Genomic DNA, 13929 nt, shown 5'->3' with positions numbered 1-13929 from the left:
AGATGAAGTGTACAAAGCGATTTGCCCGTGTCGACAGCCTCCGGGCGAATGCGTGACGCTAGTGTAACCGAACAGGGTAGGTGTAGATTTCCCTTCAGCCTCCAAGCCACTGCGCCAACTGGCAGGATTCGCATACATTTGTTAGGTAAGTTTCATCTCTCTGTTTCGTTTGACATCCTCCTCGCATCGACTACAACGCCTCGATCAAAATCCACTACTGACTCGTCTGTTGAGTTACGTGTACCTACGAGAGCAACGCCACGATTCATATGGAATGTTTTGACAAAATAGGGGACTTGGCTGTAAGATACATATCGTGACCCACGAGACTGATGATTGCTCTACTTGTTACCTATATACTATCCGCTAACCAACCATGCCACAGCTTTCGCACAACACCACACAGAAGCGCCGACAAAAGCCGCGGACGCGAGCAGTGATACCAAAGCCGTTCGTTCCGCCTTCCCAAGCGTATCCCGCATCACACGAGATGCCGACGCACCGCGCTCCGTCGACGTCTTGGCGAACGAGGGGACGTACTTTATGTTGAACTTCGAGGTATACCCCAGCGCGCCTTTCGACTTGTCCTGGAGCAGGATCTGGTAGAAGGCTTTGCGGACTAGCTGCGAGGAAATGGGTTAGTTCTGATAATGCAGATGCGGATGCGGGTGCGGATGCGTGTGTCCTGGGTCCGGGAGCCCGGGTGTGAGATGGCGCAGACCGCTTGGTCACGCGTACGTGTCGTAAAAAGGTCGTAGGTGCCGAATGCGAACTTATCCGATTTGAAATAGTGGGAGGGGTTGGATGGCCGATGTGCTGTAATGACGAACAGTACCTGGTGCCTCGGCGGTGGGAGTCGGAGTGGGACTGCGACGACACAGCCTCATCACGAGGCTAAAGCGAATCTCGGGAGGCAGAGCCGCTTGGGTAGGTAGGTATAGGTGTTTTATGTTATGTTGTTGTGTTTGTTGAAACTCACCTTGATGTTTCGCTCGTCGAGATACCCGACACTGCGGTTCACGTAGCTAAGCGCCATAAACAGGATGCACTGCCCGAGCACGAGGGCAAAATACCACGGACCCGGTCGGTCGATGGACAAGGCCTCGGACAGCTCTCGCCCGTTGAGCCAATACGTCTGCGCGCACATGAACTCTTTCGAAGCATATGTTGGTGGCTGCCCTTGAAGACCCGTGATGATGTTGTTGGCGAGGTTCGCGGACGCGCGAGTGGGTTTTATCTCGGAGACTAGCAGCGATTCCATCATTCGTCTGGCTGATTCTGGCGTCGATAGCCAGTCGTGCGGCGTCCCCATGAGGTACGCGACGTATCGCCAGAGCGCGAGGTAGTCAGCTGTCTCTTGCCGCCGGAGATATATGCCCTGGCGTTGGAGACCCATCCATAGCACGGTCGCTGAGAACGCGTTGATGGTGCCGATGCAGTCGAGGTCGTTGATCGGGATGCCGAAGGCTTGCATGTCGTAGTACCCTGGACGAGACGCTGCCATCTTCATTACCCGCCGGCGCACTGTCGCGTGCAGCATGCGCACCCGGATCGAGTCTGCGAAGCCGTCACCGCCTGGCTTTATGGACTCTAGGTCACGGGTTACGTTGAGGGTGTGCTGTGTGGTTTCTAGGAGTCGACGTCTGACTACTTCTGCGCTGAAGCCGCCAGTTCGGTCGAGGGTTTCGACGGTTCGGCCGCTTCCCATGCCGCCTAATAGGGATAGGAAGGTTAACTAAAACCTCTATATCAACTAACGTTTCTTGATTGGAACTCTGCTACCGGATTCAGTTCGCTCACAGACGTGATGGCCGGGCCTCCGTATCGGTAGAACACTTTCTGGCCCCTTTCTATCTGTTCCCAGTCAACCCAATCCGGAATGGTATTGACCTCACTCCATAGTCTTTTGGCCTTCTTGTCGGTAGTACCGTGTTGTTTAAGAAGTTCGTAGAGGTCTCTTCTAACTTTCTTCTCTGCTGTTGGCGTCTCATAGTTCTCCTCAGGAACCTCTTTCTTAGGAGGCGGAGAGAGCTCATCTAATCTTTCGACAGCCTCGGTAGCGACGGTGTCGTATGTGCGTATTAGGGGCTCTAGGTCTTTGGATGTTAGATGCTCCGGAGTCCACTTGAATTTCATGCCCCAGTACTCTCTCCAACCGTATTCATTGATGTCTTCATCATTTACTAAGACCATCCTAGGACCTAGGTAGGGTGCTTAGCTTAAGGGAGAATGAGTAGGTACCTTGTTGAATATCTATAGAATATGAAATACGTTCTACAGGTATAAACAGACCTAGAAACAATACATTTTAGGAGGGATAATAAATACTAATTTATGAATGAGTTTATATTATACTGTAGTCTAACACGAAGAGGAGAGGATGTTTTAACCCATTTTATATTACCTACCTAGATAACTCGGTCACTCATGACGAGATACGGTTATTAATGCTTCCAATCTAAAGGATCCTACTCAAAGTTTTACTAAGAGTGATTAAGTTTGAGGGAAGACACCATCACCATCATGAGGCATTGTCAGGAGGTTGACGTAGTTGGCGAGTCAAGTAGCATCGTCCCCCTTTTCTATTTACGTTTTCCCATTTAGCTCTATAACCCCGATATATGAAATTTGGTGGGGTAGAATAATGCATAAATGCATATCTCTCCTAGATATGTATCTTAACCGTTGATTCCCGCATGCGATACCGCTATCAGCGAGTATTGGCTGTGATAAGAGAATTTGGTAGAAAAAAAAAGTTATCAACAATTTTATCTTAACTCAAAGAATCCAGCGCTTGGATAATATCATGAGTTGCTCATGCCGCACGACGTCTTTAAGGGTCTTTATCAAAAGCCTGACGGACTTGCGGCTGTCTCATTCGACTACCAAGGCAACAGGAGCAATCCAACCCCGATATACAAGAACAGTTGGCCTTCGGTCACAATTCATCTTAACCAGGCCATATACTGCCACTGCAGCCCTAGGCTTTCCACGACGATTATCGGCATCGCTAACATGGACCTCATCGTCTTCGCCAACGCCTGCTACTCCTGAAGCCCCAGAACCTAAGAAAAAGAAAAGACACAATCGTGCAGCAGTAAATCAACCTAACAAACGGGTGTTGAATACCTCTCCTCGCAAATATGAGGAGACAGAAAGTAGAGCCGCAATCCTTGAATTGTCGCCTGAGTCGATAGACTCCCTCATCGCAGAGTCAGAAGACGCAGAGTCAGAAGAGTGGTCGCCCCAGGAACGCTTACCTCCCAACCTCAAGTTTGGGTCCACTATCCACGATGAGTCCGAATCGAGCCGCAAACCTATCAGAGAAAGCTCTAGACTGAAGAAGTTGAAGATCATGGGAGGTAAAAGGCGGGAAGAGGTAATGAGCCGTCCTAGAGCCTTCCGGAAGGAACACTGGCGGATACAGAAGGAGGCGCTCAGGCGGAAGTTCCCGGAAGGCTGGAAGCCGCGCAAGCGGCTGTCGCCGGACGCGTTGGAAGGTATCCGCGCTCTGAACGCGCAATACCCTGGCCACTTCACGACGGAGGAGTTGTCGGACCAGTTCTTGGTTTCACCCGAGGCCATTCGTAGGATCCTCAGGACCAACTGGAAACCCTCGGCTGAGGAGGAAGAGGACCGCCACCGACGCTGGTTTGGCCGCGGCAGGAGTATCTGGAGTCAATTGGCGGCTCTAGGTAATAAGCCCCCGCGTATATGGCGCCATGAGAAGGTTGTGAGAGATCATATGTGGCCTAAACGAAAGAATCCAAGGAAGCAGCTGAAGCGGCGGGAGCGGCGGGAAAGGCGAACTTTCGATGAGGAGGTTGCTCAGACCTTTAAGGAGCACCCTCTTGAGAGCGTCGTTGAAGACTCTAACCCGGAGCCCCTCAGAGATGCCAATGAAGAATTCCACCAGAAGATGAAGGAGCGCCCACGCCACCATAAGAAATTCATGAAAGGTCACAGGAGCTTCGACAAGGGTCACAAGAATTTCAATAAAGATCCTAATCGGAAATTCAATAGAGATTCTGGCAGGAAACTCAATATGGACTCTAATAGGGATTTTGTTAGGGAACCCAAGAAGAAGGCAGATAAAGTTCCCGATAACCGGGATGCTTTTGAGAAGGCTTTTGATGCGCGCTTTGACCCGGATTCTGATCGGAAAGCTATTCGGAAGTCTCACTTTTAGTCTTGCTCTGCCCAAGGCTACCACCTATGTAAATAGTTGTATTATACCATCCTGAAAAATTTACCATCTCAGACAAGACGAAGAAACTTGATGAACTACTATCCTTCATTTCATGCTTCTTTGGTTTCGATAAAGATTAGTAGTCTGAAATGGTTCGTGGAATAAGCATAATCGTTCAAAATGATCCCGAGACACTGCCTGCTATATTATAGAGCTTATCGATTATAGTATGTAGATCGATCTTCACGCGTATGTTGCTTATCTAGACATGTCCTAAACCTATGTCGCAATCTTGATCCTATCCCGAAGTATGTATGGTGAAAAGTAGGTGATGGTAAGAATGGCTGATGGTATCCTGGGATGCTAAGAGAAGTGTAATGAAAATCATTGTTTCCATTTCGCGGATTTATCAAAAAAGTAGAAATTTTATACAATAATGCATGATGATAACGCTGGGTAGCACATATGAATATGGAATGTGATTCAATGCGTCTCTCTCTAATGCTTTTGAAGTAACGGTGAGGGTACCATTGCAACCCCTATGAAGGGATACGATAAGACCTGTGTATGAGGTGCTACATAGCATAGATGTGAAGGCATTAAACAATGTTGGAGACTAAGGAAGTCGTTTAATAAAGACAAATCTTGAAGCCTTTACCATGTAGTTCATGATATCTAACGTGATACTATGACGAATTGAGGAACTGACCAACCAGTAGCTAGTGGCTTGGAGCCAAACTATCGGATTCCTAAAGACGAACATGTTCTACATGCCTCGTGGCAATTAGTTCATTCATCCACCGAACAAGCTGACAAGTTAGCGCACGCGTGTCCGCTGTAGGCATAGCAGTGGAATGATTTGCGGATGTGCAGATGTGATGAGAAAAAGTTGTCTGAGGGTCGAGAATTGGTTGGGTTGCGATATTGTTACGATATTCGCGAGACTCCAGGGACACCCCTGTCCTTTCTTACCTCATCGGTTAGAACGGATTGTCGTCCGTGCGGTCCTGCATTACCGAACTTAGTCTAGCTGAGCTAGCCGGGGTCAAGATATGGCGGTAGTTACCGGGATTTTTACAAGGTAGGCACCAAGCTATGGGATAACGATCTATTACGCTAGAAGTTGCTACGGACAAGCTTCTGCAATTCAATTCATTCCAAACAACATCCTGATATCTTTCATGCAAAAGTTTATTTGCCTAGATCTTACATATATCAAAATGCACGATCAGCCGCCGCTCGAAAATAGGGGCAACGACCATTAACAGAGCATACCCTAACATCGGAAGGGTAACAAAAGTCACTTTGGAAAAAGATGGGGAATGAATTGATGTGACGTCCCTGTCGACTTGCAGCCTCGCAGACCTGCATGCGGACTAGGAAAGGGCTAGGAAGCCAGGATTATGATCAGGGTTGAGACCTCTCAGATAAACCCGTCACACCGAAAGGGGTTTAGAGAGATTTGGATGATCCGCAAAAATCCAGGAACGATCCAATGAAAAAACACTTTCGGTTTCTCCCCGTCAACAAACTCACCTATCCTACCAGCCCCCCCAGTCGGTTTTCTCTTTTTCCTCTACGCTGTAGCCGTCCAGTCCTAAGCTGCTGGACTGCTGGAGTGAAAACAAACCAATAAAACCCACATCGAAGAAAGTCTCTGACCATAATCGGTGGTTGGGTTTATGTTCCCACTCGTTATGCTTCGAACCCGATATTCTGCGTCCTTTCATCCACTTTGGCCGCCTCTTCTTTCCATTTGCAAGAGGTCTAAGAGCTGCGACTCGCTGAAAGGATCGTCTTTGCTTTTTGCTTTCAAAGAATAATGGGCATTATGGGCATTATAATGGACATTCTTTACTAGACACCTAACATACCTAGGTGGCCTTATTCTTGACCTCTTGACCTCTTGATCCCTTGACCTATCTTTAGACCCTCTTCGGACGAGGTGTGCGAAGCTCAACAGATTCTCTGCGACTAATAGCCTTTCACCTTTCTCTATTAGGCCTTTGTCTTTCTTCTCCATGAGCTGTTACATGCAATCCTAATAAGACTTCCTCCGGTACTTTCCTTTCACGTCACTGTAAGTTGTGAACAACAATAACTCGCGGTGTAGCTTCCCTAAATTGACATTGTTATAGCATTTGACCCTTGCATCTTTCCTCCTTTTGCGCCTATTGTCTCTTTAAAGTATTCTTATACATCCATACATCTCCTTATTCTCTTACTACCTACCTGGTATACTCTTACAAAGAGGAGACACAAACGCCTTCTTCTCTTGTTATACCGTATTAATTTAGCCTCTTGGCCCGCCCTCTTCGCATTTCTCTTACCCACAAGACTTGATCCAAATCTCCATGACGCTTCACCGCATAGAAATTTCTAGCACTAGCAATATTACTTGAGAAAAGAAAACTTCTTTAGCTCAAAATCCCTTCAGTCCTATATAGCATTCTAAAGAGAGAAAAAATCAATGGCAAAAAGATGGCGTCTACTCCTTCGAATCGGCTAAAATTGACCCCATCGAACTCGCCTTACCTTCCTCACCCTGCTCGAACTCCTCATCGTAGCAGAGCTTCGATAGAACCTCGCCTCTCCCTGAAACGAGTTGTCGGTACTACCTGTGCTTCGCCCACCGGTTTCGACACCGTCAACTCCTTGTTCGCATACATCGCCGGGGGAGCTGTGGTCGTGGTCGATGTCGACGGAGCTGAATATAACCAGCGCTTCTACCGAGCTCGTCCGACCGCCACTCCCATCTACAGTATCCCTCCGCATCCTTACTCTCCCTCGACCCCCACACAGACTCCAAAAGCGAACGACAGCCGAAATAGAGTCTCGTTGCGAGAATCAACTTATGGTTCCCTTGATTGGGCCGAATCTTCTACGTCATCGTCGAAGACGTGGACAAGTCGAGAACGTATCAAGGCCGCAACGTGTTTAGCCCTCAGCAAAGAGGGAAGATTCCTAGCCGTTGGCGAAACTGGCTATGCTCCTCGGGTGCTCATCTTCAACCTCGAAGACAGTTCGTCGGATACCCCGCTCGTGTCCATTAGTGAGCACGGTTTCGGGGTAAAGGCTGTTGCTTGGTCTCCCGACTCCAAATACCTTGCCTCCCTCGGATCTGCGAACGATGGCTTCCTCTACATTTGGAAGATAGACACCAAAACAGGTGCTGCTAAACTGTTTCAGCAAAACAGATGCACATCGTACATTCGTGGCATGATATGGGTGGGGAGCAACCTAATCACCTGTGGCGTACGTCACATAAAAGTGTGGAGGGTTGAGGAGGGCCAATCGCCGTCTCCGGTGAAACAGAAGTTCATTGGAGAACCGAACGCGGCCCCCCAACCACACCAAAAGACGTTGTCCGGTCGGAATGTGTTACTTGGTAACATGATAGACGCTACATTCACGTGCGCCGCCGCTATCGACGATACAAAGGCCATCATATGCTCTGAGACGGGCGATATATGCCTATTCGACGATGCGGACAAGCAGATGAAGTTGACTAATGTCCTCGAAAGTGGATTTGCCATAACCTGTGCAGCGCTACGCGAAAATGTCGTCTATGTTGGTGGCAGATCGGGGGAACTCGTAACCCTGGATTTGCCCTCTTTCCTGGAATGTAATCCAGACTGTCTACGAACGCGCGTAGGCTCATTTGCGGGCCTCTTCGCGATGGGATTTCTTCGTGACAATTTGGTAACTGTCGATACTAAACGCACTATTCACGTTTGGGAGCTCGAACAGGGTCCGGAGACATTAGACTTGAAGTCACCTATCCCAATCTCGGGACACCAAGATCCCATTCTGGGCGTTCATCCTCTCAAGCGCCCGAATGCGCCAGACGCTGATTTTTATAGCTGGTCCGCATCTGGACAGGTCATACTGTGGGATGTTGATGGGCAGATAAAATCCTCTTTTCAAGTGCCACTTGATGAGGCCTATTCCGAGGATGAGCCCGACCTTCTCAACCAACTAAACTTAATTCGAGCCACCGAGGGCGGTAAATTCTTCGTTTCAGGTGATAAATTCGGCGTTGTTAAGATTATTGACTTTTCAACTCGAAAATGTGTGGCATCTATGAAAGCACACGCATCTGATTGCCAGTTTATTACCACCTATGAGGATAAGTCGAAATTTGTTATTGCAACATGCGGCCGAGACCGTACAGCCCAATTATTCCAGAAGTCAACGAATGGAGAATTTGAACATTTCCAGACACTCGAATTCGCCGCCAGAGTGGTCCAAGTACTCGTTCCATCGGCCGATAGGGTGATAACCTGTTCTCTAGATAGAACGTTGCAAATCCACGATCTAGCAACAAAGGATGGCGAGCCAGATGCCATGGCCGCTATTCCCTGCAAAACCCTTCCTCTGAAGGGTACGCCGTCATCCATGACGACAGATACGGATGGAAAGTCGTTATTTGTATCGTTAATGGATCGATCCGTTTCTATATTCGATTTAGAAAGTGGAAAACTTACGAACACATTTAAATGTACCGATGAAACCGGAATCGAATCCGTTGTTTTAGATTCCCTCACTGCCCGATCCGCAAATGAAAAAGAACCAGCTTTCCTTCTGGGTGTCTCGAATACGGATAAATCGATCAGGATATACGACGCCCAATCAGGGACTTTCTTGGATCGTGAATGGGGCCATACGGAGGCTATCAATGGCCTGGCGCTGGTTGAGAGTGACGACAGTAAGCGGAATATTGTGAGTGTCGGGTCTGACGGTACGATAATGATCTGGGAGATGGATTTGCAGGATCCGTCATGGGGTGCTGCTACTCGTGATCCATCTCCGATTAAGGATAGTTCCACCCATACTCGACCTACTCTTCGGCGCGTTCTATCCAAAGCTGAGCTCGCCGAGTTCCAGCGTCCTTCTCCACCCGCCGGACGACGATCGCCCCCGAGGACAATTTCAAAGAGGAGATCCATACTAAATATGTCAGCCGCGTCATCATCTTCTTCAAAAACACCTGTTCCACCTGTTCCACCGCTTCAGACCGGACCAGCGTTGTCAGTTGTTGAGGATACCCCGACTAGGCGACCGTCGCAGGATAGCCGATGTGTTAGTCCCCCAGCTAGTCCCAAGGCGAGAATAAAAAGGCGTCCATCCCTACCAGCTCTCAACTCTACAAAAACTAAAAGCAATAACAATTTGAGAGCCTTTGGATCTCTTAACATGGCTACCGAGCAGGCTTGTCGAACGCTGCGAGCCTATCGGAGGAAGCTGTCTTCTAGCGATACCGTCAGCCAGGATGTATTAGCTGAGTTAGATCAAGAGCTCCGTCTTACCGCAGTTGCGCTAGGTGATCGGGCTACGCGAAGCAAGGCTTTGAGCGACACTATGCTAAACGGCCTGCTCGACCAGTACTCAGAGCGTCTGGTTGCTATGCTCGACGAGAAGCTCCGACTCAATTATCGATCGATTTCAGACCTAGAGCCAGACTCTCCCGGAAAACGCCCTAGCTCGTCGGCGTCTGGGGCGTCTGGGGCATCAGGGGCATCTGGAGCGGCTTCCAGTAGTGATTCGACATAGCTCGAACATTTATTTCACGATATATCTTAGTTCATTTTGTATCTCACAGAATTGCGCAAACTACGTTTTGCGCCGTTGACGCTGGTAACGGGGAAGGTAGGATGAAGGAAGGAAGGATATGTAGTCTTGAGTGACTGCAGGCGTTTCGGACATTCACTTTTCACTCTTTTCGGTTAAAATGTCTAGGAGGAGGTAGACACAATCACGGCGTTAGGATATGAGGATTTGTCATATTATTTTTTATCCGTTTATCGAGTCGCAATCCGTTGGCTTCCACTCAATATGATACCACTTGGCAGGAGAAAAAAAATCGGAGTTATGCGGTAATAGCGCCGTGTGGGGATGTGCGCTCGGTACCTAGGGAAGGGAGGTTGGGGTGACACACAGTGTTGTTGCTGTCAGCTGAAGACGGGAGCTTCCTTGCTTTGTTTAAATCGCATCAATTGACTTTTTGCCCATTTTTATGGGCATCTACTTGTTCAATACTTCGCTTCTGCTCTTTCTGCTTCTTCCGTTTGTACATATGATTCTCGTGAAAGTTGACTTTCGTGCTTCTATTCTACACTGGTTCGATACCTGGGTAGGTAAGTTCCCGTCGGGGTGGAAGGTTGAAATAACATAGGTACCTACACATTAACTACAGCGATCGGAGATCAGGTTGGCTGGTAGGGAGTAGGTAGGTGTAAGTAATCTTAAAAAAGCAGGCCAAGCTCAGTGTGATAACTACCTAGCCAGCCGATATAATTACATGAATTCGACGAGTGAGCCCTATTGGCATACTTCTCTATAAACGGATTGACTAGGTAGACGGGGAGGAGACAGCACAACTCGTCCCATCTGACCATCCATCTCATCATTTCTAAAGCTAGGTTACAAGTATACATATCCATCCATCCATCCATCCGTAGATAAGTATTCTAAAGTATTTCAACTGGGGTGACATTTGCCTCGTGTGTTTTTTGGAGCCCGCCTCGCTGATCCCATAATTTTTGTTCTCTCTCTCGTTCCGCCCGCTTGATCGTTAGTTTGGTTGCTCGTGTGCCTCTTTTTTCTAGCCCATAATAGAACCAAAGTTATCTTATACCAATCGCGCCTCTGAACCCCCCCTCCTCTTTCGTAACATAGATAACGGGATAGATTATACTACAAGACCCTCTTGCTGCGCCTGGTCTCTTTCAAGACGCTCAAGTCCATTACACACTGCGCCGTACACCCTTAACGGGACAGCGACCTCGAAGCTCTCGCAATCCAGATTTTCGGCCGCAACTAGCACAAGCCCGCCCCTCTCATCACGGGAGATCTCCTCTAACAACGGGTGGGGCTGGGCCCCGGCATCCGAATCCGCGATCTCGGGGCCTTCGTTAGCGGACGACGGAACGACAAACTCGATTCGGATCTTCCATTCGAGGCTTAGGCCACTCGTAACGAATTCGGGTGTCGCGCTAATGGGAATGGTGGGATTAAATACTATGCGACGGGCGAAGAGCGTAGCCTCGCTGGAGCTGCCGTAGACCTTGCGCGTGACTCTGTGGACGCTGGCCTCGCTCCTTAGTGCTAGCGTCGGCTCGACGCGCTCCGCGGTCTCTAGGGCTGCATGGATGGCGTAACACGGGATTTCGGCACCAGTGAAGTCGATGGCCATGCTCACCGACTCGCCTAACTTGTATGCGGGACGCGCGAGCATGACGACACCAACGCGTCGGCCGTTCCGAGCTATTTCGAAACGGTTGCTGCTCTGTCCGGAATCGGAGGACAAATTTGAGCGGAGAATAGCGAGGTCTATAGCGTCTTTCGCTGAGGCCGACTCTTCAAAAGCAGATGTACGGCGGGATTGGGGAGCTGTGGCTGTCGGGGATAGAAGTCCGAGACCCCGATGGGGTCGGTCAAGAAGTTCCTCGACATAGCTAAGGAAACCATTGTAAGTAGAACCAGGATGATCAGGTTTATGTCTCTTTGAAGGGACATAAATAACTGATTTATCAAGAGCCTTTACCTTCGCAAGATCGCGAAGAATGATGTACGGAGAAAGTAGATCATGGCCAAGAATCTCGCCGTGGCTATTAACGCTTCCTAAAACGCGGAATGGAATCTCGACTGATCGTACTTGCTGCTCCTTAGTACCACCCGGCCTTTGGGTGCCAATGACCAAGGTATATGAGATCTTTATAGCCTTGCCTCGATGTGTTGGTGGCAGACCTTTTGGAAGTTTGAACGAATATTCGTATGTCCTACTCTCGCCAGGGGCCAGTTGTAAGTCTACGAATAATATTGACTGGGGTGTTGACAATAGGGGAATGGACTTGGTGCTGGCAACACCTCGCATCTGCTTGATACTGCTAAGTTCACCGCCACCAAGAAGTTCTCCGATGGAGTTACCGAGGCTTCCCCAGCCAAACCCGGTCAGAAGCCCACTAGCTCTTTTTGAACTTTCAACGCCAATAACGCCGCCTCCTTGTCCACCTAACACAGCTTTCCGTTTAACTGCCTCGAAGGGACCCAAGTTAATGAGCGATCCGTCGAGGGTGAAGGAACCTTGTACTTGCGCATACCCCATCATCAAGGACTCGGGTAGTCGCGCCTGACTTATACTTAATAAACCAGAGCCTCGTCGTAGATGGGCTGGTCTGCGTCCGCCATGTAGTGGTTGCGTCACATACTCCGACGCTAGTGTCTCGGATGAGTTATTGCTCAGTGAATAGAACTCGCCACTACTTCTAGGAGTTCCACCGGCAATACTGGCTGCAGACAGTATCCGTGCTGCGGCGGGGACTGGTTGTTCGGTAATGGTGGGTATTGGGTCCTTTGAGCGCACTGGAAGACTGACCACCCCACCCGTACCAGATCCAGGCGCTGACAAATAATCAACCGGCTGGGAACTCGGCGAGATACCGTCGGTTGATTGTGGCGACGGCGTCATGGGAAATTTAAATTCCGGCATCACCCCGGGGCTTCTTTTGGGCGGATGTGAGCCATTAAAGCCAGGTGTGTTCGGCACGGTCGAGGCTCCCGATGCGCGACCAAATCCGTGCTTGGTTGGTGGAAAGGAGTTATACAAGGGTGAGGATTCCGAACCGAAAGGTCGTCTACTTGGCAAAGCCGCTGACTGTGGGCCATTTATGAGACCACCTCTTGGTGATATCTGTAAGCTTGCAGACCTTCCATGGCCACGAGGTGGACGTGGATGTCGTGCGGGAGAAGTTTTTCCTTGCGACTGTTCTTCGATAGTTGCCGCCGATCCGATCGACACTATAGAAAGTGATCTTTTATGAGCATGACCAGGTCGTTGTGGTGATGGCTGTGCTGGAGTCCATTGTTGAGGTGGCCCCCTTAATCGCGAGCTGCTTGAAGGTACTGTCAGAGATAACGTAGAGCGATGCCCTCGCGTAGGGGCTGGGGGTGTCAACCCATTGTTCGGTTTCGTCCTAGGACTGAGTAAGGGCGACGGTTGTCTCGATCGTTCGGGGATAGTCGGCGGTTTTTGGCTCGAAGATCTCGTTTGGTTTGGACCAGGGGCAGTATTCTTGAAAGTTATGTGACACTTAATATCCTCGCCAGCAAAGACAGTTTGATCATCCCATGTTATGAAGACTCGAATATTGCTCAACACTCCTTCAGGCGGCATGGTGAGACTCCTTCCAATTGAAGGAGAAGGCTCATGTATAGGACCTCATCGTCGTCATCATATCACTTAAAATAAGATTGGGTAGCTCTGGGGAGCGGGATGACGAGCTTGTCGCAAGTCGAGATGCACAATGTCCGGGATGACGATATGGAAATAGCAAGTTTAGAGCTAGGCAATACGTGGTAAATTGGAGTGTGAAGACGTTGGTATTAATTTGGGATCGAATTTACGGAATTGTATGGTGAATTGATTGATTGATTTTGTGATGTTTTGGATTCGAAATATGGTGGATTAAATCGGTAGAGTTGGAATCAATTCGTGATATGGCGACTATTGGAGGAAGGTTGTTATCACTTCCAAGGTTGAGAGCGCCAGGGATGAGTTGGATGATGCATCAATAGGCTCTTGGTAGATCAGCGAGTCCTGGTCCCTGCCGCGATGGGACCGCCCCTGCAGTTCGGGTCCTGGTAAAACTTATTCCCCGAAAAGGCCTATTTAGCCCCTTCGGTCCTTCCACTGTATTGTACCTAAATACTCAGGTACTAGCTAACAGTAGTAGTAGCCC

The 13929-nt window shown here is 49.1% G+C and overlaps 4 protein-coding genes across 4 annotated transcripts; 2 read left to right on the top strand and 2 right to left on the bottom strand.

Moving 5' to 3' along the window:
• Nucleotides 1-359: 359 nt before the first annotated feature.
• On the bottom strand, nt 360-2193 carry GGS22DRAFT_179856 (uncharacterized protein; the record flags this gene model as incomplete). Its single annotated transcript, XM_047963712.1, has 3 exons — nt 360-623; nt 980-1735; nt 1801-2193. The coding sequence occupies 3 exons, from the start codon at nt 2191-2193 to the stop codon at nt 360-362; spliced, it is 1413 nt and encodes a 470-aa protein (XP_047819148.1).
• A 466-nt stretch (nt 2194-2659) lies between these two features.
• On the top strand, nt 2660-4380 carry GGS22DRAFT_163415 (uncharacterized protein). Its single transcript, XM_047961357.1, has one exon. The coding sequence runs from the start codon at nt 2807-2809 to the stop codon at nt 4187-4189; it is 1383 nt and encodes a 460-aa protein (XP_047819147.1). The 5' UTR covers nt 2660-2806; the 3' UTR covers nt 4190-4380.
• A 2090-nt stretch (nt 4381-6470) lies between these two features.
• GGS22DRAFT_142145 (WD domain-containing protein) lies at nt 6471-9974 on the top strand. Its single transcript, XM_047958757.1, has one exon. It carries the CDS (start codon nt 6671-6673, stop codon nt 9740-9742), a length of 3072 nt encoding a protein of 1023 aa, XP_047819146.1. The 5' UTR covers nt 6471-6670; the 3' UTR covers nt 9743-9974.
• A 788-nt stretch (nt 9975-10762) lies between these two features.
• GGS22DRAFT_142161 (Rgp1-domain-containing protein) lies at nt 10763-13477 on the bottom strand. The gene has a single exon (XM_047958758.1). The coding sequence runs from the start codon at nt 13362-13364 to the stop codon at nt 10881-10883; it is 2484 nt and encodes an 827-aa protein (XP_047819145.1). The 5' UTR covers nt 13365-13477; the 3' UTR covers nt 10763-10880.
• Nucleotides 13478-13929: the final 452 nt, after the last annotated feature.

This window comes from Annulohypoxylon maeteangense, assembly GCF_022496945.1.
Source record: "Annulohypoxylon maeteangense strain CBS 123835 unplaced genomic scaffold GGS22scaffold_8, whole genome shotgun sequence".
Classification (NCBI taxonomy): Eukaryota; Fungi; Ascomycota; class Sordariomycetes; order Xylariales; family Hypoxylaceae; genus Annulohypoxylon; species Annulohypoxylon maeteangense.
Note: the sequence above shows the minus strand (reverse complement) of the source record. Positions and strands in the feature narration are given on the sequence as shown.

What these genes read in the sequence shown, in the direction of transcription:
- GGS22DRAFT_142161 (XM_047958758.1), bottom strand. Translation starts at nt 13,364, where the DNA reads ATGCCGCCTGAAGGAGTGTTGAGCAATATTCGAGTCTTCATAACATGG.
- GGS22DRAFT_163415 (XM_047961357.1), top strand. Translation starts at nt 2,807, where the DNA reads ATGAGTTGCTCATGCCGCACGACGTCTTTAAGGGTCTTTATCAAAAGC.
- GGS22DRAFT_142145 (XM_047958757.1), top strand. Translation starts at nt 6,671, where the DNA reads ATGGCGTCTACTCCTTCGAATCGGCTAAAATTGACCCCATCGAACTCG.